At 38.4% G+C, this 24,189-nt stretch overlaps 1 protein-coding gene across 9 annotated transcripts in view; it reads left to right on the forward strand.

Moving 5' to 3' along the window:
- HNRNPM (heterogeneous nuclear ribonucleoprotein M) overlaps positions 1-24,189 on the forward strand; it is a 28,382-nt gene that overhangs the window by 402 nt on the left and 3,791 nt on the right. For 3 of the 9 annotated variants that reach the window (XM_026068909.1, XM_026068911.1, XM_026068902.1), the window contains exons 2-13: positions 3,871-4,040; positions 12,849-12,901; positions 13,739-13,746; positions 13,831-13,924; positions 16,342-16,539; positions 17,627-17,780; positions 18,910-18,959; positions 19,380-19,440; positions 21,469-21,570; positions 22,151-22,195; positions 22,587-22,691; positions 23,111-23,209. In XM_026068909.1, coding sequence (XP_025924694.1) covers positions 3,871-4,040; positions 12,849-12,901; positions 13,739-13,746; positions 13,831-13,924; positions 16,342-16,539; positions 17,627-17,780; positions 18,910-18,959; positions 19,380-19,440; positions 21,469-21,570; positions 22,151-22,195; positions 22,587-22,691; positions 23,111-23,209 — 1,139 coding nt within the window. Of the gene's footprint in view, positions 1-3,870; positions 4,041-12,848; positions 12,902-13,738; positions 13,747-13,830; positions 13,925-16,341; positions 16,540-17,626; positions 17,781-18,909; positions 18,960-19,379; positions 19,441-21,468; positions 21,571-22,150; positions 22,196-22,586; positions 22,692-23,110; positions 23,210-24,189 lie in introns of those variants that run through there. The other 6 variants (XM_026068905.1, XM_026068907.1, XM_026068903.1 and 3 more) reach the window with 6 other exon arrangements.

The following is a 24,189-nucleotide window of genomic DNA, read 5'->3' on the forward strand; positions in this document are numbered from 1 at the left end:
CGCCGCGCCGCCTGCCATGGCGGCCCAGCTGGCGGCGCGGAGATCGGCGGGCACGGAGCCGCCCCGGGGAGGCGCCTCTGGGAGCGCTCTTGGCCTGAGGCCGGGGTGTGGAAGTAGCTAGTACCCCGTCCTGGCGCTATGTGCACCGCGCAAGCCTTAGGGTACGGTTGAAGTGCACCTCTAGAGATACAGCTAGTGCCAGAGGATTGGGTTTTGATGTCTTAAGTTAATTACTTTTTGTCCTAGCCTTAGCAGACGGGTGATAATAATTAGGCTCTGCTCAGGCAGTGATCTTCTCTCACTGCTGCAGAGTCTGGATCAAAGTGTGCTTCTCTTCTATGGTTAATGATGTCCCAGTGGTGTGGGTTAGGAAGACATCTGATTCAAGTGCCTCATGGGCAAGAGCTGGCCTGAAGTTGATGCCAGGCACTAGCTAGGGGTTACGTGCCTGTTGTAAGGAAAATGTTATAGAACTTTTTTTTTTTTTTTTTTAAAGAAGCTTCAGAGCTTACAATTACTGGCCTGTAAATGTGGAGGTCATAAACAAGAAAAGCTTGAACTGCATGTAACTTGCATGGATGGATATTAATCTCATTTTGGGAAGTTTCATTCTCAGAGAAACTTTTTTTAATATGAAATCTATGCGATGAGCAGCAATTTTTCAGTTAATTTTTGACCCTGGGCCTTGAAGATAAGAATTAGCATTTTGAACCTGATGTTCTGTGAGCAATCTTGGACTTGAGGTCAGATTTGTTTAACTGGTGTTCTTGAGGCATGTTACATAGTTGTATGTCAGCTGCATTTCAAGCTGCTGAAGACTTATGCCCAGACATGTTGCATATCTGCTGTCCAACCAAGAGCTGACAAGATATGAATAATTGAGGCCGGCTAACTGGTGTGTAGCTGATGGGAGATAATAGAGGTATGGTGAAGAGGCGAATATGGTACCTTAGCTTGAAAAGTTTCTTTCATCTGTCTCTACTGGGTGTATTTGTAGGCTTAGTTTCACATGAAMCGTTGGATTGTGGTTACACCTTGATTGCACACCAAAGCTTGATCTTGTCAACTATAGCAGATCCTGCAGCTCCGGATAATATGACTACAACAGTTTGTCTTGTATGAGGTGAAGATTCATTCCTGAAAGTATAAATAAAGATTTTGAATTTGTTCTGGTTCAGGAGGCAGACCTTTTCCTGACCCTCTAGGTGTTTGGGTTTTCTCCAGGGGGGTTGCCATTTTTTCTAGATTCAGTTCTGTATCTAACATCAAGCTCCATGTAGCAGAGCTAACATGTCTACACTGATAATGTCAATGTTCATGTGAGCATACTTCCAGTGTTCTGGGCGGGGGGGAGTCTATGTATAATGTATTTGGATTCTTGCTGTATTTATTGACTTGTGGCCCACTTTCTCTGGGTATAAGTGGCATGTTTCTGAAATATATCTTGAAGAGTACTGTGTGTAGTAGTCCATTTCTTGGGAGAAAACAAGAGCTCCCCTTTCAGTTCCTCCTTCCACACACTTATCACAAACAGAATTTTTCTTGAGACTTGCTGGAGCATTTCAGTTCTCTAACCCAAGGTAAAAAATCAAAGTAGAGAAAATATTTTCAGTAAGTAGAACTTAAATGCGTTATTCTTTATAGATCTTGTTTTAGCTTCATGTGCTTTTGGTATAAATGGGTCACAGTTATTTACAGTTGTTCCTTGTTGGGATGGAGAAACCTGTTCTGGGAATTTTATCTCRCCTATTCTCCTAACTTTGTGATACTGACAGGAATGATGTGTTTGGGGAGATGATGCAGGATTGAGAGGAGCTCAACCTCTCCTGCTAGCTAGAACTCCCTGGGAAGAGAGACCTAAAAGCTCAGTTGTCTTCATACCTACTGACTATATCTTTTAAGCTGTCTGTGTGGACCTCTGCCTGCCCGTTCTGGTCCTTTCAGCGTGTTGGGGGATACTGCGGAAGTGTTGTCTGAAATGCTACAAAAGAAAAATACTGCAGCTTAACTATTTTCTCTGACACTTCTGGGTTTCCTGTACTTGGCTGGATTTTTGTTACATTGAGTATGATAGGAATATGTTCTAGGCTAAAGCTTGCCTTTAATTGTGGGTACTGTGGCTTGTCTGAATTTTTTTAAAGGTGTATCAAAACTTGAGGTGTATGCAAGCTGATCTGGGAGCATTAAATGCAGGATTGTCAAAGGTGTTTGCATTGTAGCTCATGACTTTGAACCATCCTATACAGCAGCTCTACCTTGGTGGAACTTGAACAATTCTGTTTTGAGGATTAACCATAGAAAACTGGAGCACTGGATGTAGCTTTTACTACAAGTGTTCAGTTTTATGTGTATATGTGTTATTTCTTCAGCTAAATAGAAGTTATGGTGTTTAAAGGATCATCCTGATTTGAATTTGTTTTTTTTTGGGGGGGGGGGGATTTTTAATGACTTTGTTACTCAAGAAGTATTTTAAAAAAAACTTGATGAGGAAGAAGTCTAAGCATTTCATTTTTTTGGTGAAATAAATACTTTACATAAGTAAAGAATTATGCATGCGCATGCACGCTCTTCTTCCAGCATATTATTCATGTGCAGAATCTATGTTGTCTTTGGCCTTGAGACTGAATGATATCTGATGGGCATATGTAGAGCCAAATTCTGCTTGCAGTTACAGCTGTATCTATAAAGTAGCTGAATGCTTATAGCTGAAAAAGCATAGATGAGTATGTAGTAAAAATGAGGAACCCACTCAAATATGCAGCTTCTTACAAATCCTCATACTTTCACTGCAGGCTGTTATATCACTGATTGAAATGATTCTAAAGGAAAGAATAGTATTAATGAAGTAGGTTCATATCAGAGCTAGGATTTTTCATACAAATACTAACTTCTGACAGGGCTTGGAATTTACAGGTCTACTTAAGTTGAGCTAAAACTCAATGTAAGTACAGCACATTTTTTTAGAAACTTTATCAGCTTCTGTGGTTAATGTTTTCTCATTAATTCTTTGTAAAGGTGCATTTCTGCATCTTGTAAACATGGAAGTTAGTTATATCAGTTAATGGAGTCATGTTGTGCTGAAGTTTTTCATCATCCTATTTTTTTAAACACTTGCTGTTCAATATATAGACCTGATGAAAGGTCTGTATACTGAAAGACCTGATGCTCACATAGCTTGTTAGAGAAATAGTCTTCATTTTTCCTTTTCCAAATCTGACATGTCAGAGTTGGTGTTCTGATATAGTTAAAAGAATCATCCGGTACATCTGTCGTAAGGCACGGAGGCTCTGAATTAGTGGCATTGTCCAAAAATGATATTCATTAGGGGGGAAAAATGTTGTTTGTTAGCAGTCATAGTGACCTGAGTGCTTACATGCAGGATCATTTTGTTAAGATTCTTCTAGTGCAAAACTACAAATATGGTGGGTCAATGCATTATTTTTATTGAAGTTGTTTAAGTAATTCCATGTGTTAAGAAAAAAATAAGTAGGGTTGGATGTGTTTGGTCTGGAGCATTGTGAGGAGATGAGGTTAGGCTTGGTCTACTTTAAAGATAGCCTATAAAACTGAAAACTTTTGACTTAAATTAGTTGGAGGAAGGTGGGGAAAAACAGTAGGTCTTGATGACTATAAGCCGTCTGCTATTAGAAAGTCTTTGTTACAATATGCTGTGCAGCACTAGTACTGTGGGTCCCAACTGTGTATAAAGGTGTACAGTTCTATAGTTGTTCTGCAAATAACAGTAATAGACTAAACTTTGCGAGTTTTGATTTAATTTTAAGAATATGAAAAGTATGTTCTAGGAGGTGGCATGATTTGGGTCAAATGCCAGAGTAGTTAATGTGTCTGAATATCTTTCTTTGCTTGCAGTGAAGGTGAACGGCCAAGCCAAAATGAAAAAAGAAAAGAGAAAAGTGTCAAAAGAGGAGGAAATCGCTTTGAGCCATATGCCAACCCTGCTAAAAGATACCGAGCTTTTATTACAAATATTCCATTTGATGTGAAGTGGCAGTCTCTGAAAGACCTGGTCAAAGAGAAAGGTAATGTACAATTCAGGTGGCCAAGTGATGTCTGTCATCTTACTTGTGGCCGACTCTTTGTTTCTAAACTTAACAGTTGAAGTTCTGGGTGGACTTAGCGACATGAGTTTTGTAAAAGGTCTGCTTAAAGCCTTTTTTGGTGTTGTGCAACATCTACTCTGTGGCAGAATTCCACATGGATAGTTCCTTTATAGGCATTTTGGCAGATGGTTAATAGTGCTTCATCAGAATTAAAAAGATCCATTGTCTCAATGGGGGGGTGATCAGGCTTTTATCAGGTTTTAGTCTTGACCTGCAAGAAATTCAAGAAAACTTTCTGAAGCATTTTAATGTCTTTTGGTTACTGAAGGTGGTTATTTACTGCTGATCTGGTGTATATATAGCTGTCTCCAAACTTTGTAGTGATTTGTGCTTAGATAAAAATCCATATTGCCATTCGATAGCAGTAACATGTATTTAAGGGTGACCTGCAAAGGAGAAAAATCAGGTTTGTGCTTTGGCATGTGCTGCAACATGGATAGGGCTTTGGAAATTGTTCATGGTGTTTCCCCCTTCCCTACTTTTATTTAACCTACACGTATGAATGGGAGCCTTCTTGGTTTGCTGGCTTAGCATCTTCATCCCTTCAAGAAGATGAAGAAATTGAGTTGACTATTCTCAGATGGTGATAAGTCTAAATGCATCTTTTTGGCTCACTTAGTGTTATTTCTTTAAGCTGATGCCCAACCTATTGGTTTTCAAGTCATCTTGGAAATGTAGCCTAGTGGCAAGAAAATATCTGGCTTCTCCATCATTAAAATGTCTGAAAATATGTTAAGAGTCACTAATACAGCCATTCCTCTTGTGGGTCACTTCTAAAATACATAGCATGTCATAAATATCTCACAAAATAGCGATCAATGTTCACTTGTGTTTTGAACTAGGTAAGGAATTACGGCTAATGAGTTCATAAGTTGTGGCCTAATGAATTGGAAAACAAATTTCCAAAAGGGTTTTAAAACATCCGTCTCTGGAGGCAAAACGGAACTGAGTCCGTGTAACAAACTATAAGCCTCGGGAAGTGTTCATAATTAGAGGCTGTGAAACACTGATGTCTGAGATTCAACAACTGGTTTCCATAATATGAAGAAATAGAGTCTTAAGATTGCATTAACAGACCCTAATTATGAACGGTCCCTTGCCTTAAGCTATACTTTGCTACACAAGATACACTGGTTAATAGGAGTATCTGTATGTGTAGATGTCTAATATTTTAAGTGCTATGTTGAATTCCGTTCCAAGTGTCTTGTGGTTTCTCTCCAGTTCACGTGGATGGAAAAGTCCGATGTGAGATTGTTTCCTGCCTTGCTGTTCAGCTACTCATTCCTGCAGATACTTCTAGGGGAACAGTGAAACCTCTTCATTCTGTCTGCAGGGCTTGTTATGCTAAATCCTGAGAAGCATTGTTCTTGGTTTTTGGGACTGCTTGTTAAAATATAACAGTTTAGATTTGCTGTGTAGTTGGGATTCATTCTAATTAGTCACTGACTTTTACCAAATTGGTGCTCTTGTGCTGTGCTTGAACTTGCTGAATCGGTACTCCCTGATACAAGGCATAGTAGTTCCAAGAACCAGGAATGTGGCTGTGAAAAATCTAACTGTTAGAATTCTTGGTTTGTAAGTGTAAGAATTACAGGCCAAACGTTCAAGGTTTTGGGAGCATGTGAAACAGCTCTGTACATAAAGGATAAATATAGGYGATTCATTACTGCTCCATCACTCGGCAGTCGTAGAAGACTTAAGCTGTTAGCAGCAATGGCGTAGCAGGTTGCCGAACGTAGAAGGAGTTCACCTCAATCGGCTGTTTTGCGTCAGTAAGTATGGCTTAGGAGACATGAGCTTTGAGGTTTGCTTATATTTCTGCAACCTGGTTTTTTTCAGATGCGTACATCTGAAATCTTAAAACAGTGACATCGCTCTGAAGAGCAATGCCTTGGTTCAGTCATTTCAGTGTATTTGTTGGTGAAACTCAATTACAGGTGTGCAGTATGACACAGTTTATTAATAAAAATTAACAAATGTTCTTGTTTGAAACTCCCTTGTATTGGCTGACAAACCCAAGCTTCTGCTAAATTGATGTCATCAGCATTGATAACTGGTAATTGGTAAATGGATTCAGGAGAAGAATGAGGCAGCAGTTCTTCAGCATGTAAGTGGATTCTAAATGTGATCATGATTGAATACTAAACAGTTGTCTTAATCTGTCCCCCAACAAATGGCTCTGTCTTGGGGAGAAAAATTGTAATGCTTCATGGCAGCTGGCATACATGATGTGATACCATAAGATTAAAAACAAACTTGTATTTGAATTTGAGATACTTATTGAGATACTTATTGATTCCTTTAGGAAAAACAGAATTTTATATTTTTAATCTCTTTACTGTTGCTGACAATAATAGCAAGATAGAATACAACACAAATATTAGCTATAAAATGAGCAAATAACTATGTTCTGCTCTGTTGCAAAGCTAGGAACGGTTGCAGCCAAGGCTATGCTCAAGTCAAGTTCAAATGTTTCAAGGGAGCCTGTAGGCCGTTTGTATTAGCACGGTTGCACCCACTTTTATGTAATGCCGACCTGTAGTATGTGACAGGCGTGCTTAACTCTGCATATCAAAACCTGGATGTGTGAACAGATGTGGTAAAAAGTAGCAGCTGCTTTTCTTCAGTCATTATAAGGTGGGAACAGCTATGCTGCTTAACTTCACTGTTCATGTGCTGACTTCGCCTTTCTTGCCCCATCTCCAGGAATTGTTGGCAGCTGATTACAGATGTAACTCGCTCTTGGTACTATACTTAATCCAAAATGGTAGCACTGTTGAGCACCTTTGTCACTTGGGTACTAATGGCAGTTACTCCATTACCTGAAGACAGTTGTTGCTGAAGGTTCCCCTGGGCTTCAGTACCTAAGAAGATACTGTCACAACGTGCTTACAAACTTCAGTTTGTGGCCAAAGAGAAAAGGAAGAAATAAAGTAGTAGTGCTAATTTGTCTGACTTATTCCCTCCTACTTTCAGTAGTCATGCTAATGAGTTTTTAGCATGACAAGCATCTTTCCACAAAAATGGTTCCTTGTCCTAGTTCTAGAATTACTTACAACTGGATCCTCTACAGGCCTTCCAAGATCCTCCCATCCTGTACGGTTCCTGCCTTTCTTCCCATTCTTTACCACTAGGCACCACCACCTTTGTGTGTGTCAGTTTAAAATTAAACTTCGGTCTCAAACTGCAGCTTACTACTTGCCTATTCCTTTCTGTTGAATGAACTAGAATTTAATTTAACATCAGTAAAATCTATCACGGATAAAAAGCATGATGTTCTCTCTTCGTTCCACAGCTAGATGCTAGTGGCAGTTTAATTTCTTTAATAGTTAATGTCAGTCAACAGGCAGCTTGCTTGTGTGAAAGCAAAAGCAAGCCTACCATTTTGTTTCTTCCTCTGGGAAACAGATACTCTCTTTACTTATGGAAAGGGGAGATCTACTGTGTTCCTTTTCCCGTGTGCTTATATTCAGGCACCTATATCAATTTCTACAGAAGGCAGAAAAATGGTTTTTATTCTTCAGTCTGTTCTTTGCAGTTCAAAGCTATTGTGAAATACAGCTAGATGAATTCATTTGTGTAAGAACAGTTATGTATCTTAACTTGAACTGAAATTACTTAATTGAAATTTAGAACCAAGTGTGTATAAATGTTTCATAACTTGTTTGGTGCAGAAGAAAACTGTTTGCTATACTAAGTACAGCACCAATCTGAGAACCGATGTTCTATTGCTGTGGCAAGTACGCACTGGATTTGACTGCTCGCTAGTGTCAGTAAGGGAGATGGGGGATGCTTCACCTTTCCTTCTCATTTTCAAAGGGGTTTTTCTTTTCCTGTGAAGTAGAGGAGAACCTGAAAAGCTCTGAGCAGTACTTGAACCTCTCAGTTGGACCCCCATATCTGTGATTGTTTCAACTTGATTTACTTCTAGATCATAGCAGAAAGTTTCATCACTTCTAAGGCTTTTACTCAGGAATCTTCAGTGCAGACTGCAATGTAACTGACTGTTGTTGACTTCTGTTGCAGTACAGAGATGAATACATCCTTAGTTTTAAGGTTTTTCCTTTTTTCTTTTATCATGGCTGAAAAGAGAACCTTGGCTGATGTTTCCATGGTTCAAAACTTCAGTGTATTCTTCTTTGGACAATGTGAGAATACTATCTAGATTACCTGCTTTTTTTTATAACTTTTTCATGTGTGCTGACTGCAGATGGCAAGATTTGACTATACTTAATGTATAGTGGGAATATTTAAAATAAGACATGTAAAATGTTCAAAAAAAAACCCTAGTAGTTGAGAGCAGCAGCAACTGCAAGCCTTTAACTTGTATGTGATTTCTCTTGCTTAATTTTTGTTCCTTAAGACTCATTCTGTGCAGTCAGTAGGTTCTGTTCATAAAAAAAACCTTGGATCTTCTTCAAGGTGAAACTTCAGTTTAAATCTTAACTGTGTACCTTGCACAGTGCTCACAACATGCATCTCTGACTAATGTTTGATCTGGCTTCTGTGTAAAGCACTTCAATAAAACGTCTTGAGTAGCCATTATAAGTGGAGGTCAGTACCTTATAATAGGACTTTCAGGTGTAACAATAGCTAAGTTTGTTTAAATTTTGCATTTCTGCTGTGGCTGTCATGTTTAATGGAAGTTTTGCTGTTCTGAAAAAGCTGCACCAATTTTATTAAGAGCAGAAGTTGTACTGGATGTTCTTGAGCTGTCTGTCACCTTGCAGCAATTCTGCTCAAGACATGGTCCCATCGACTTCCTAGCAAGATAGACAGAAGAGACTTCAGTTCCACTGGAATGCTAATAACATTTTAAACAAGTATTTTAAAACTTTTTAATGAGTATATAAACTTTCAGTGTAGCTAATTCAGTTAGACTTTGAAATTTGTGGGTGGGTTCTGCTTGTTTCTTCCATCCTCCTCTATTTTTATAGCCTTAACCGTCTTTTGGAGGTGGCATTGTCTTTGTGGATGTCATTGGATAAAATGTGCTTTTCATCTCTTCTCTCCTGGCTATGCTCTTAAAGAGCCAAAGTTCCACAATGCTTTTTTTTTTCTAGATTCTCTCACTGAAAAGGAAGAATTTTCCTCCTCTGTAGTAAAAAGATAGTTTGTTTCCTCTTCCCTGTCTTTGCTTTGGGAGAAGTGTACTTTTCTTCTCCTGCTTTGCCTAAAGATCYATCTGTACATCAAGTGTCCTTCTCTCTTTCCATCCCTGCCCACAGGTAACTTTTTAGAGGTAGTCTGTCCTGAGATTTAAATATGGTAAATGAGGGAGGAACTGTGACAAATTCTGAATTCTTATGTTGACGGTGTTTGGCTTTTGATGGTACGGTTCTCCAAATTCTAGAATCAGTCACTTTGATTGCAGTTCTTTGCTTCTGAAGATGATAATAAAATCTGTGCAGTCTGAAGGTAATGTCTTGAGAGGATGCCTTCTCTGTTTGTAGCAATTTACTTTTGACCATGTAGGCCAAGGAGACTACCGTGATTTTTTTTTTTTAAGCATTTACCATGTTTTCAGTTTCTGTGTTCTCTTTTCAGTTGCTGAGACATGCATCTATGGATCTCTTACACCTTTCAAGAGTTTCTTGGTTTCTTACTAACAGAATCATATTGCCCAGCTTAATCTTTAAAATGAATGTCCGTATCTGAGCTCATTATCCTAGGCTCTCAGATACATTCATCTAGCCCTGGAGAGGTAACTAAGCCATGCCTCAAGTCACCATATGGGTGTACTTATCTGAACATCCTGAACAGTCAAAGGAGAACATCCAGATGCAGACAAACTAAGCTTGGTTGCACATCCTAACTTTCCATGCAGATAAACTTTGCAGAGTGGATACAAAATTGAGGAAAAAACAATGACAGTATGAAATCATACCTGTTCTTGATCTGTTACACTGGAGATTCCTTTGGTTTGTACTTCCAGTTCTTGTAATGAAGACTTCTGCTTAAACTTTTTGTTTTAGAAACACTGAGTTTCTCAGCTTTCTTAAATGTGAGTTAAAAAAAAACCCTTCTGCTCTAAAGGCACCATGGTGAGCATAATGCAAGTATAATTAACTTGAGGAATAACTTGAAACATTGAGCTAATATTTTCTGCTAATTTTTAATCCCCCTGTGTATGTGTATTTGGTAATAAACTTTAATTCCTTGAATAACCTTTTTTTGTGCTTGGATGAGATTCCTTCACTTCTGGGTGTAAGATATCTCTCCCTGTGTGAGCCAGCTGTTCTCTAGCAGAAGGAACATCTGCCTGGATCACTGTGGATTTCTTTTGCCCTCTGAAGCAGGATTTGGTTTGTGGATATCTGCTGTTGGTACTTTTCCATGGCTTAATTGCCTATGCAGTGTTATAAGCTGCATTTGTCTGCTATTGTAGCAGGCAGATCTCTGTCCATGATGCCTGCTCTTATGATACACTCTGGTCTGAGATCTAGAAAGAAGCCAACTGAAATGTGACCCAGTGTAGATTMTTTTTTTAAAAAAAAGTCTTTTGGTAGTCTCAAACCATAGTCTCTTGGAAAGTGTCATGTTGAATCTTATTACGTRTTTTTCAGGTACATTTTCTTTTGCACTTCTGTACTCTGGACTTGGTGTCTTAGATACTGGACTATTAGTGTTTTTTTTCTTTTTTCTTTTGAAATCTGGCTAATTCAGGAAGTTCAGACATCCTTTAAAGGAAAACAGCTACTCCAAGATGTATATTCAGTTTTAGTTAAAGCTTTCTATAAGCCTTGAACATGAAGCTCTGAGCAAAATTGGCACATAAAATATTTTCCAAGTGAGATATAATTGCTTCTGTGGCAGATTCTAGGAAATCTTGTGGTTCAGAGGTCAGAGATTCCTTAAAAGAGCCTATGTTAAATCATATTTAACATATGTTATGTTCAAGCATGGCAAACTTGTTTTGGAAGAGTTTGTGTAGATCTTARGTAAGAATTGCAGCTGACTTGATTAGTGATTGGGAGTGGAGAGCCATAAATCTAGGGGCTCAGTAGTGTTATTAGGAGCAAAGAGTCCCAGACTTCTAACCTTGTGACTTTTGGCCTCTGTGAAATGGAGTGGTTTTGTATTGTAGGTAATCTGGGAATTTGTTGTTTTACTACATAACTTGTTGAATCACATTTTCATTCTTGATTAAAAGCTTGGTTGGACTCTGGCTGCTGCTGTTGAGATGGATGGCTTCAGAATGTCCTGGTAATACTGAATATTTGCACTCAGTGCACGGCCCGTGTACCACCATGGGCTACTCCAGGAGGGCTGTATCCAATGCAGTCCCTTTAAATAGACTGTGGAAAGAATTCCATGTATACGGTATTCTTTCATGATCTCACACTGTTCAGATTATAGGATGGAGTTGCTTTTTTTGTTAGGCTTTATTTCAAGAAGTACTTACTGCTTAGATACAGAAGATACTGATAGTAATTGAAGTCTGGTGATCCCCGTCCCTTTAAAAGGGATTTGTTAGTCTTTACCAGTCTCAAACCCTTACTGTCCTCATAAAAACACGAGTGGATCAGCGTTTCTTTAATATGTCCGGCTATCTGCTCTCTGCCTGGAATGCTGATACTGTTTAATTTCTCTTTTAAATGGAGGAAAATTTGTAGAGACTATTAAGCATTCCTTTTCTTCCAGCTTCTGGAATGGACTTTCAGAATGCTTGTTTTCATTAATAACATTAGGTGTCCTGTAAAGTGACTGGTCCTTTGGCAGGCAAAATTGAAATTCGTTCCTCTGTCCCTTACTAAAAGGTAGACCCTTGAATGTGAGACTCCAGTTAGCTCCTGGTTCAGTTTGAATAAATAATCTGTTGTTCAAAGTACTCTGTCAATATTCAGACTGTAGGACTTGTGGTTTCCCACGAAGACTGCTTTCGTTACACCTTTCAGATAATAAAACTTGGAGTCCTCCTGTCATAATTAAAAACAAAAAACAAAAACAAACAAAAAAACAAAACCCAGAAAAAAGTCATAATTGTTTTCTTCAGTTATTCTTCTGTATGCCAATCACTTCAAAGGCAGCAGCCATTTCGGTAGTTGTATTCTGGAGGCACATGATATGGTTATGTGGTCATAAATAGGCAATCCTAATCTTGTGTGGAAAGGTGCGGATTTAGTTTTCTGATGCATTTTGCCTTTTGCTGCAGACTGTTTTGTCTTGAGAGTGAATATGGCAGAGTTTAATGCTTCCTACTGAAGCTAAAAAATGAACTTAAATTTTATTACAGCTTGACAAAAGGTAAAAAAGGTGCTGAAACAAATATTAGGCAGTCAATAATGTCTTGGTTTGTTAGGTCAGTCTGACTTCCTTTCTGGAAGTTTGCCTTTAGATCCAGAAAAAAAGCAAATGGTAACTGTTTAAGTTCTGGACTACGGAGACAAGACTGCATATTATGTAATGTGAAGGAAACTTATTCTTGCAGACTTTCCCATGGATTTGGATTGCCTCAAGCAATGAGTGGGTACTAAAGATAAGGAAATTGATATTGTGGAAATAGCTGGCTTTTGAAGTGGAGGAAAATCAAGAACATGTTTAACTGTTTTAAAACTTTACTGCATACCTGTAATTGTCCAGTTTTGTGGTTTAGAGAATATGGAGTGTTTCTGGGCTTTCTTATAAGGCAGAGGCTCCATACACGGTTGTTGATTGTTCTAAATTCCCATTGTTTTCTTGGCTTTTCTCCCTTGGTATATGTGTCGTCTGGAATCTGATTTGTAGTTGGTGAGGTAACATACGTGGAGCTCTTAATGGACGCTGAAGGAAAGTCAAGGGTAAGTGTTTGAGAGAATTTCTTCTGTGGATTTTCTACATGACAAATGTAACTGTATGGTGGCGTGGAACGAAACGAAGTCAGGAAGGTAGAGAGTGTGTATGCTTAGTGGCTATAACATAGGTAGTGCTTAAAGCTCCTCTTGGGATGGGGAGGAGGTGGGATGGGGACTTGTAAACAGTGTTAGGGTGGTCTTCCACTGTGTTCAGTTGGTGTTGGCTGTGTGAATTACGCATGGACCCTAGCAGTGGTATGGAATATAAATGGAATATAAAACTTGTGTTTTGGCAAATGTCACTGTAGTGGTTTGCTGAATTTGTAAGGCCAGTGTGTAAAAGCAGGTTCTGTAAACTACACTTCCTGTGCCAGTAAACATAAGTCAACCTCTTAACTTAAACATATATAGCCTTCACAGGTACTTAACTCCTTTAGTCCAGCAAAAGAATTTTACAGGGAAAAAATAGTAGGAGCTCGCTTAACTGTACTGAAGAATATGGATTTAGGGTGAGAGAATATGGCAAGGATTTTGATGTATGACAGAGAAGAACAGGCCATATAAAGCGTGTGGTATTTCTCTTGGAGAAACTGGACTTAGTTCTGTTTGTTACAACTTCAGAAACTACAGTTTAATCCTGTTAATGTGTAAGAAATTATATCTTTTGGAATTCAAGTAATGAAGGCCTTACTGGGTAAGATTACATTTATTTTTGCTATTAGGGTTAACTAATGTAATTGGACTTAAAAATCATTTTTTTGTATTTTGTGCTTTTACTTACTTTTTTTTCTTCTTTCTTCCCTCTTCTCTTCCTTGTTATTTCGACTGAAATCATCTCGTCAGGGATGCGCGTAAGTTCACTTATTAGTTTATAGCAAGAAATGGGGAAGCTCCAAGCTGTAAGCAATGTTCTCAGCTGTCTTGTATCCCCACAGTGTTGTTGAATTCAAGATGGAAGAAAGCATGAAAAAGGCTGCAGAGGTTTTGAACAAGCATAGCCTTGGTGGAAGACCACTGAAAGTGAAAGAAGTAAGACTAGTATCTGCTCTTTCAGTATCTTGGATTTTAAGGTGAAGGGATTGTTCTTATTCAAGTTTTATGGCTGACTAATTTGCAGATAAGAATATTTGAAAAGTAGGATTCATCAAATAGAACTAAAAAAGACTGACTTTTTTTTTTTTGCCATCGGCATGCGTTGCTGAATTTGAGGTTGAACATGATTATCAAGAATAAACTTGATTTAAAGAATAGGGGCTGATGATGATAATGCAGAACTGAAAGAGACAAAGCAAGAGTTTGGCTTTAACTGCAGGTGTGCTTTCTTGTTTAATGATTTGAAGAAGAAACCTGTGTAAGTATTGTTTGTTCTTCATTGACTGCTCTCTGTTTTAATTCCGCATTGTAATGCGTGTATGCTACAAACAACTCCACAGGGAAACCTTGTTTCTGAAACATTTTGAAGATTTATTTCCATTTTGCTTTCCTTTTCTCAAATAGTATGACATGCTTAACTGTATCATGCATTAATACTTATTTATTGACAAGTTTAAAACTTGTTTCCAATAGCTTGGAACCTGTAGCTACGTTGAAGGTCCAATTTAAAATAAATAAATCAGTATTAACATTGGCTCATGGCCTTATGGTATATGAGCTATAATACTCTTAGCTAAGAAAACTGCATGTTTTCTTAATGGTGGGAGAAAATATGTCTGCATATGCATAAGATGGGATATGTATGCAGGAGGTCTGCCCTTAGCAACCTGCTTCTTTGTGTAGTCTGAGGAGCACTTGAAAAGAAGGATGGATACAGTAAGTGGCAGCACTTCTCGGATCTGGCAGCGTTGATTGCAAGCAGGATAATGATTTCCAGGGGCAGCAACCTGCTTCTGGCTGCAAGCGCTCCTTTAAAACTATTGACTTCTCCCTGTCCTTTGAAGGAAGAGGTGAAACTAAAGATTAGAAAGAGGTAGTTGTGTCTGGAAGTCATCGGGCACTGACCTTTCTGAGGGGCCTTTGGAACGAAAGGCCGTTGAAAGGGGGTCATGACATGAATGCCTTCTCCTGTTAATGATATACCATTAGTACAGGAAGTCAGGTTGCCCCTTTCTTATCAGTCCTTGAAAAGAGGTAGTTTTAGTTTGCTAAACTCTTCCTTAAACTGTTGTTAAACTTGAACATTCCTGTCCATATGGAATGGACAGAACACAAATGACTCTTGAAATTGGCATAGCAGCATTTTACCAGTTTTAGGGATTTTAGCAACATTAAACCCAGCCAAGAGCCACAGTGTGACTGTATAGGATGAGCTGAGTTATTGTGGATGACCATTAACATAGGTTCTGCTGACTGCTGTTTGCTGTCTCGCTACTGAAGAGCATGAGTGTTTAGGTTACATAATAAAAGTTATGAGGCAGCATAAAGGTCTCTATCTGACCAGCAGGCTTTAGTTTTATAACTGCTGCTTTTGGCTTTATATTGGAGCCAATCTGGTTTTAAGCAATACCTTATTTTAACAGTGAAATAGGAAATTTACACTGAGTTTTGACTTGTATTCACTCTAATGTGTTCTTTGCTGGTTTGATACCACTATGATTTTCTGAAATGACTTTGTTAAAGCTATCCTTTCTTCTGTTTTCAAAATGTGCATTTGCTTATTCTTAAATTCAGTTCAAAATTAAATTCACTTAAATAGGGTTTTTTTTTAAGGACCTTTGTATTATGAACTAATAAATTCTATTTGTGGTTTCACTTTCTTTAGCAGACTTGTGATGCTGCCACATTTTGCTCACTGAATACTTAAGTTAGAAATTTTCCATTGTTACATAGATTTACCTTGTATTGTGAAGGTACTTTTCACTTTCTATCTGAAGTGAAGTGACAATCTTATTTCCTGCCTTGAAGTCTTTATTGTGTTCGTTGTTCTCTAGCATGTACTAAAATCATGATTCAGCAGTAATAGGGGCACACCTTAGCATGTTTTTCAGTTTAAAAGCTGTGTTTGAAAAAAAGGGGGGGGGGAACTTGCCCAAATGTGTTTTGCTTAAATTGTACGCACTGTAAGATAAATGAGTTGTTACATCGTTTTGAAGATTCCAAAAGGCAATTGGTGTTTGTTTTCCAAAACCTTGCCATTGCCATTCTGGCTTTATAGGAGCAAATGTAACTGTGAAGTTTATCTTCAGTATTGAATAATAAACACTTTCAGAATCAGGGTGAATTAACCAAAAGGAATAACTTGCTAACTTGAAGGTTGCTAGTACACTGATTAAAAGTATTTTGGTGGGTGGCTATGATGTGTGAAATAGTTGGCTGGAAATCCATAGGGAGTAGATAGCCCGGAAGACGGGGAAACTCCCTCTTTTTGTCTGTTTTAGTCATGCCATTGAATCCCCATGTGTTTATGGGAACGTAGAGGAACTGAATATGCTTGTTTCTGGTTTTTGTAGGATCCTGATGGTGAGCATGCGAGGAGAGCAATGCAGAAGGTCATGGCAGCAGCTGGTGGAATGGGTATTGGTCCAGGCCCAGGTGGCCCTGGGATGATCAATATCCCACCTAGTATACTCAATAATCCCAACATACCTAATGAGATCATTCATGCCTTACAGGCAGGGAGACTAGGAAGCACTGTATTTGTTGCAAATGTAAGTACTACGTCGTCTGAGAACAGATGTGGGTCTTAACTGAATTAAATCTAATGGATTAGAGGAGAAGTCAAGGATCAGCTCTGTTGCAGTAAAACTGAGTAGTGATTCATTCTGTGACTAGTTCTGCTCTCTTCAGTTGAAATACTTACTGGGTGGAAACAAACTTCCACTACTTTATATGAATGAAAATAAGGTGTTTTCCCCATGGTGGTGATACCTTTGTCATAGAAATAGCGTAAAAACAAGACTAGAAGCGGACACTTTGTTCTTCCCCGAGTCTTTAGATCTAACTGATGTTAGACATTTGACATTATCAAATACTAAAACTAAACTTGATCAGTGGAGGAAGATGCAGCTTGTCTGAAGGAAGAGGGGARAAAAAATTGACTAGACCGTAGGGTCATTGACCAAGCTGAACAGGAGGCTGGAAAACATGAAATAGGAGGAGAGGCTGAGGGACCTGGGTTTGTTCAGCCTAAGAAGAAAGAAGCTAAAGGGAAGACTTTATTGCTGATCAAAAGACAGAGCTAGACTCTTCTCAGAGGTGTGCAGCAATAGGATGGGGGGCATCAGGCACAGATTGGAACATGGAAAAATCCAATTAGATATTAGGGCTTTTATTTATTTATTTATTTATTTATCTTTTTACCATGAGGCTGATCAAATAATGGACAGGTTGCCCACAGAGGCTGTAGAATCTCCATCCTTGAAGGTATTCAAGAATTGACTGGACGTGACCCTGGGCAACTTGACCTAATTAGGCCTCTTTTGAGCTTGAGCAGGGATTTGGACTAGATGACCTCCAGGGTTCCCTTCCAACCTAAATTATTCTGTGATTCTATGTGCTACCGATGTTATAAAATGATGACATATCCTATGCGTTTTGGTGTTTGATAACTTGTATTTTTGATCCAGTGTTCTTGCTTTTATTCAAATTTTGTGGCATTCTCTGTTACTTAAATTTTATCCTACCTCTGTTCTCAAGACTGCTGATATCAGGAAAGTAAACTCAAGAATATTGAAAAAAAAATATTTTTTTTGATGGAAAACTTTATTCATACTTCTGGTATCACTTGTCTTCCAGTTGGATTACAAGGTTGGTTGGAAGAAACTGAAAGAAGTATTCAGCATGGCTGGTGTTGTGGTTCGGGCAGACATACTAGAAGATAAAGATGGCAAAAGTCGTGGAATTGGCACCGTCACTTTTGAGCAAGCTATAGAGGCTGTTCAGGCTATATGTATCCTTGAAGGGTAACGATGGTAAACAGTAGGCAAGTTTGCCAGTATGTTCTATGCTAACTTCCATGAATTAGCAGATAACTGTCAGTGAATAAAGCAGGATGAAAGTATAATTTTTCAGTATTACAACTGAGAGAATGGCCAAGCTGTGGGATGTGAAGCCATTACAGTGGCTTGAGAATGTAAGGAAAACTAAAAAAGAGAAAAAAGCCCCGCTTAAAATAATGTTTTTTGTTTGCTCAGATGACTGAGTAGATTCCCTTTTCTATATGGGGAAATAAATGTCCAGCCCAAATGCGGAATTTCTGTCTGTGTTGTAGCTAGTACTTAAATGCAGTTTCTAAGGAAAGATTTGTTTTAAATTTCTGTAATGGAGGTAAAGAGCGAGTGCAACAGATCCATCTGCAATGTAGAAAGGCTTGACCTTGTGCGTTGCCCTAAGTTCCGGTCTGGTATGCATAGCAGTCTTCTAAAAACACCCAAGTACAGATCACTTACTGTGTGCGTGCTCTCAACTGGGACTATGGTATGGAAGGGAGGAAAATAACCCCCTCTTCCCCCCGCAAAGTGTTTTTGGCTGTTTGAGTGTTGATTCCTTTTTCCTTATGTACCTAAGAAGTTAAGGCTGCTGGTTATATACTTTCAGTTCAGCTATTGGACATATGAGAGAAAGAGCTGACTAAATTTTGAAGTAAGCCACCTTAGTGAATCATGTGACATTTGTATATTCATTGGTTTGGAAACGTTGGACTTGTGCGGGTTTTTTCATGTTCAAAATATCTAAAGGTATTGATGAAACATTTAAGCACCTAGACTGGTTTGGAGACACGCAAACTCATTTTATATAATGTTTTAATGACTTTAATCTTAGCCAGGAGAATATTTTTGCAACTAATGTTTTAAATTAAAAAAGACATTCTTTGAACATTCAGTAACTGGATTTGGAARCCTTTTGGTTTTGGAGAAGGCAGAGGGATTGTTGATAATCTGTGAATGACAGTGTAAGAAGCAAACTGAAGGGATGTGGTTCTGTGACTGGGTTTTTTGTGCTCTGCATCAGAAACACTTAGAGCTTTAAGACTTTGCGTGGTTCCAGCACTTGAAAGATGATCTTTAACGAAATAATAGCAATGTTTAATGGCCAGCTGCTGTTTGACAGACCAATGCATGTAAAAATGGTAAGTACATTCAAGTTCTCATTGCTTTTTGGACTGATAACATAATCCCGGTTTTGGATGGTGTATGGATAGTGATCTGGGTAAGCAGAGAAACTAAATAGTTCGGAGAAAGGAGCTGGTATATAGCCATGCGTTTTGCATCTCAATTTTAGCTTATGGGTTGAAATATGAAAGTAAATGTGAATTCTGCTTAAAGATTTGCCTAATTCCTAGTGATGTAAACCCATGCAGTCCACAACAACCCGCATAAGGCTATTTCTGATTGTTTTGCTAGAAAACAATCACGGGTACAGTAAAGATTGCTTTAGCTTTGCATTTCTGTTTAAAGTTTGTATGAGATCCTACCTTATGGCTAGAAGAGCAAGAAATGCTTTCTTGAATTTTTTTGTTTGTTTGTTTAATATATTGAATTATATCTAGGATGAACGAGCTTTTCCGAAAGGAGACTTCTTTCCTCCAGAGCGACCTCAACAACTTCCTCGTAAGTCTCTCCTGCGTGACTGAACATGTTAAGTTTTTAGTTTGCTGTGCAGCAACTTGAATGTTTGCAGCACGAGACATGATCTGAAAATATTTTGCTCTCAGCACTGCATTTAGAGAGGCTTCCTTTATATTTACATGTATTACTGAATATTACTCATGCAGATTATGTGTATTACTGAATTTGAGTCTGCTGACACCCTCCTTGCTGGCAAACAAAGCTGCATTGCTAGTAGTACTCCTTAGGTACAAGAAATTTGGGCTTAAGAGGTAGTGCTTTTGTAGCCCAGTATCCTTAGGAGGAAGAGATAAATAAATAGAACACACCTAAAAAGTAAAGCCTTTTTTTTTTTCCTTCCCCCCCTCCCCCCCCCAACTTGAGGCCACATACTTTTTTTAGAACCTGGCCCCCATAAAATTCTAGCTTAGTCTTTTGAAAACTAGGATCCAAATTGTCAGAATAACATCAAAGGAGAAAATAGTAATGCAGAGTTTCTCCTTGTCTCTTTTTTGGATCCTTCTTTCACCTCATAGCTAGGTTGTCTTAAAACAGTATCCCATTCATTTTCTTAAAGCTTCCAAGTTTCTCAGTTGTAATCCAAAGGCCATGATGACTTCTTGTACTGCTGTTAGTAGTAGATTTTAATGGAACCTTAATGAATTGGTTAATGGAGGAAAATGTGCATCCTTTTGTGCGCTGGTATTCTGGGTATCTGATATTTTCCTCAAATTTTAAGGAATGAATTGAGGGCCAGAGGATTTTTCAGGTCTTCAGGATAAGAAATTGAAAGTATTGAACAGAAGAGGGCTGATGGGGAAAGGAAGGACTAGAGGTGGGGAGAACACTAGCTATGTAGCTGAAACTTAATTTGTTTAAATACAGCAAAAATGTAAAATGTGGCTGACTGTTCTAAAATATAATGTAGCTCTGTTGTTAATTCAGCCAGTTGCTGTTTGCTTAGGCATGGGAACCAAATCTGTTGTGTTGCCAGTTTGCACAATTTTACTGCTTGTCAATCAATCCCCTAATTAGGTCAGAATTTTGACAATTCATTGTTCATCTGTCAAAGCCTTATTCAGCAGCAATATTATTCATAGTTTTTATTGCTGCCTTGACTTTCTATAATGACATACTTTGTTTCAAGAGAAAGTCACTGGGTTCCAATATAATTACCTGTGTATAAAACTCAACAAATGCCATTGGAAACCTATTTCCTGGCTTTATAGGAAAAAGTGGTATCTTGTGTTTTTCTAAAACAAGATTCAAAACTTCCCAAGTTCACTTTTTTTGAGATGTAAAGGAGGAAGTCCTGCTCATTGGCAAACAATTCTTTTAAGCTGTTTGTAAGTACAAGTAGAAAAGTTTTCTTTCTGATAAGTATGAGGAAAATAGGAGTGGTGTTTCTTTTGTTCTTTCTTTGGACTTGAGAACCCTTAATTCGTTTGGGTACAGGTAGATGCAAAATCATATCTGGGAATGATATACTTTCTTTGCTCAGGGAAGAGGCTGGCTGTGTGCTCTGGATTATATAGGTGGCTATCTAATGATAGATGGATCTTTGATTATTTAAATTCTTACCTACAAGGGAAGATGTTTGGTTAAGGTGGAAATAAGCTTTTTATCAATCAAGGATAATATTCTGCAAAGGTTAGAAGTCTTTTACGCTAAATTGCCCACTCGGTTCTCCTTAGCTTGAGGAGTTGCATCACAAAATAAAATGAGGAAAGCAGTGTTCTAGCCGGTTATTTTTTCAGGAGTCAGCTCAAAAACACACACACACAAAAGCAAGTTTCTCAATAGCAAGATGGAAAGTGGAAGATGAAAAGGAATATTTGAGATAGTTTTTCGTCTACTTCAAGACACATCTACTCTGGTTTTACTATATGCTTTCATGCTTCAAGTACAGACCCAAAGGTGGGAACACAGCAAGCTTTTTGGAGAATGGAAGTCAATTACTTAAGAATAAAACTTGCTGTTTTGTCAAACTATGGAAACAAGGCTTTTTTGATATCTGAATATTTTCTTCAGATGGTCTTGGTGGTATTGGCATGGGATTAGGACCTGGAGGTCAACCTATTGATGCAAATCATTTAAACAAAGGCATGGGAATGGGCAACATGGGACCTGGAGGTAAGAAGATTACTCCTATGCTTTGTTTCATGAGAGCTTTAAGCTATATAGAAGGTAGATAGCTTTGTTTTGCCAACACAAAAAGTTGAAGTATATTAGGAGTGTTAAAGGCGACTGGGTTTTTGTTGAGCTAAATATTGAGCTTGGCAAAGGAAACTTGAACTAAACAGATTGCTCCATTTTTCACCATGGTCAAGGCACAGCTCTCACTTTCTGACTCTTGAGCTTGAGCAGCAAACACTGCAAATATACATTAAACTTTTAAAACCATCTGTCATCCTTAATATTTGTCAGTGGGCTTGCAAATCTGTGTTTAGGATATGTTTAAATAGCGAAAGTTTTAAAGAGCCACCAAAAAAGTAGCACACATTCAGCTTTCAGTTTGTGAATGCCTGTGGGTTTTTCCCTTTGCTGCTTTTACCCCCTAAGAAGGAACTTTGTGCTCTGTTCAGAGCTGTCCCGTGTAAGCTCTTCAGTCCGAACAACGGACACGCTATATGATCTCTTTCTACAGCCAGTCTAATGGCTGAATTTTTGTAGAATTATGTCTGCTATATAAAGCTCTCTCTTTTATTTTGAGGAATGGGAATGGAAGGCATGGGCTTTGGAATGAATAAGATGGGAGGTAAGCTGTGTTTTTTAAAATGTATATAGTTTGGACTGCCTGCGAGTTATGTAAACTTAGCCRTATATGCCTAGCAGACACTTGTGTTCTTTAAAATTTTCACCAATTTAGTAATGACTTGTTCCTTTTTAAGTATTATTAAAACTGCTGTGACAGATGTATGGAGAAGTGTTAAATCTTCAGAGAAGACATGACCAGTGCTTTAGTCATTTGACTTGTTAAAATTGCCATTGGTTTAGGAGATAAGGTGTGACCAAATTCTGACCAAACTTTGTTTTGTGAATGTGTGTTAAAGTTATCTTGGTGCCTGTGGAAATGTTCTGTGGAAACAGCTCACCTTGTGAAGTGTAGATGCTAAGTTGAAAAACATTACTAAAGTCTCACTGAAAAGTGAGACTAAAGTCTCACTGTTTTATTTCAGGAATGGAAGGTCCTTTTGGTGGCATGGAAAACATTGGTCGCTTTCCAGCTGGAATGAACATGGGCAGAATGAGTGGTAGGTATTAGATTTTTATATCAAATTCCACATGGTCTCTGAAAGCTTAGCACTGGGGAAACTTTCTCTAGATTGGCCCTTTTATTGGAAGAACTCTGGGCTTACAGATGACACAGTATTCGCAAGTCCCTCATGGCCTCTAAGTCACAGAAAGTAATATATTGGGCCTCTCTTGAAGGCCTATTTTAGAATGAGATAAACTACGCTATATCTGTATTCAACAGAAAAAACCTTCTTCAGAGCAAAGTGACTGCCTCAGATGTGCTTGTATATAATGAGATGAGTCCCATTTCTTGTCTCGAGAGGACATGATAAAACTTTGCCTTACGGTTAATCTTGAAAAATTATGCCTAGTGTAAAATGTTCTCTCAGTGGTCATTTAGACACCCTTAAGAACATATTAAACTTAATCTTTACAGAGATGGATCGTGCAATGGGTGGAGGATTTGAGAGAGAATTTGGAAGAAATGAAATGGGAATGTCTCGTAGTTTTGGAGACACCTTGGAGAGAGGAATAGGTAAGTACGCTATGATAAGTACTTCTAGTACTTGTCACAGCTGAACTATACATAAAAATCATGCATGCTTTGTTATAATCAAACAGACCAAACTTTTTATATAGCTTCTGTAATACTTTTTGATCAAACTCCTAAGAGCTGTACAGAAGATGGCTATATAAACCAGTAGTGATTTGATGTGCTGTGTAGTGGGAGCCTGATAGGAAAAGAGAACCTTCCTGACAGTGTAATATACTGCCTTGTGTCCGGAAATTTCATTCTAAGCTTTCATATTTGTGCATGGCAAAGAGGAAAATTCTGACTGATGCATTCCCAAGCCTGTAACAGTCTGCAGCCTAGACAGCAGGGAGGATAAATGTGGTATGACCTTAATTTCTTTCCCTTCCTCCCAGACATTGCAGGAACCTGGTGTAGCCTCATGCATCAGATGACTGACAAGAACACATTACTGTGCAACTTCAGGAGTTCATGTAGTACTAAAGTTTGTGCTCTTAATGTGGGTCTTTCCTTCTGAAACTCAGTGGGAAAAGGAAGACTATCAGTGTAGCAAATAATATAGTATAAAATAGTACTTGAACTGAGCAAGTATAGCAGTGCTGTTCTGTGGCTGTAGTAGCTTGGAGATGGCAAAAGGTATTATGCTTCATGGAAAGGTTCAGAACTTGAACATTTTAAGGTCTTCTGTGAGCATCTGTTCCACATGTGTACAGTTTGATTCTGCCAGTTGCTAGTATGTTAACTTGTCCTTATTCCTTAGATTGCTCTGGTACTGCTGTGCTCTGTTAATCTAATTTAAATTCATTCTTAAAGAAAGTGAAATGTGCTGCACTGTTGCTGGTACAACTCAGATGTCTGTCTTTGTAAAACTGGATCTCAGATGCAAGGGAAGGTGATCTTGCTCTGGTCATTCAAAAGGACAAATTACTTTAAAAGTGAGGTTGCAAACCAATACAGTCTGACTTTAAAAACTCCAAGAACTT

This window comes from Apteryx rowi, unplaced genomic scaffold (genome assembly GCF_003343035.1).
Source record: "Apteryx rowi isolate R43461 unplaced genomic scaffold, aptRow1 scaffold_283, whole genome shotgun sequence".
Classification (NCBI taxonomy): Eukaryota; Metazoa; Chordata; class Aves; order Apterygiformes; family Apterygidae; genus Apteryx; species Apteryx rowi.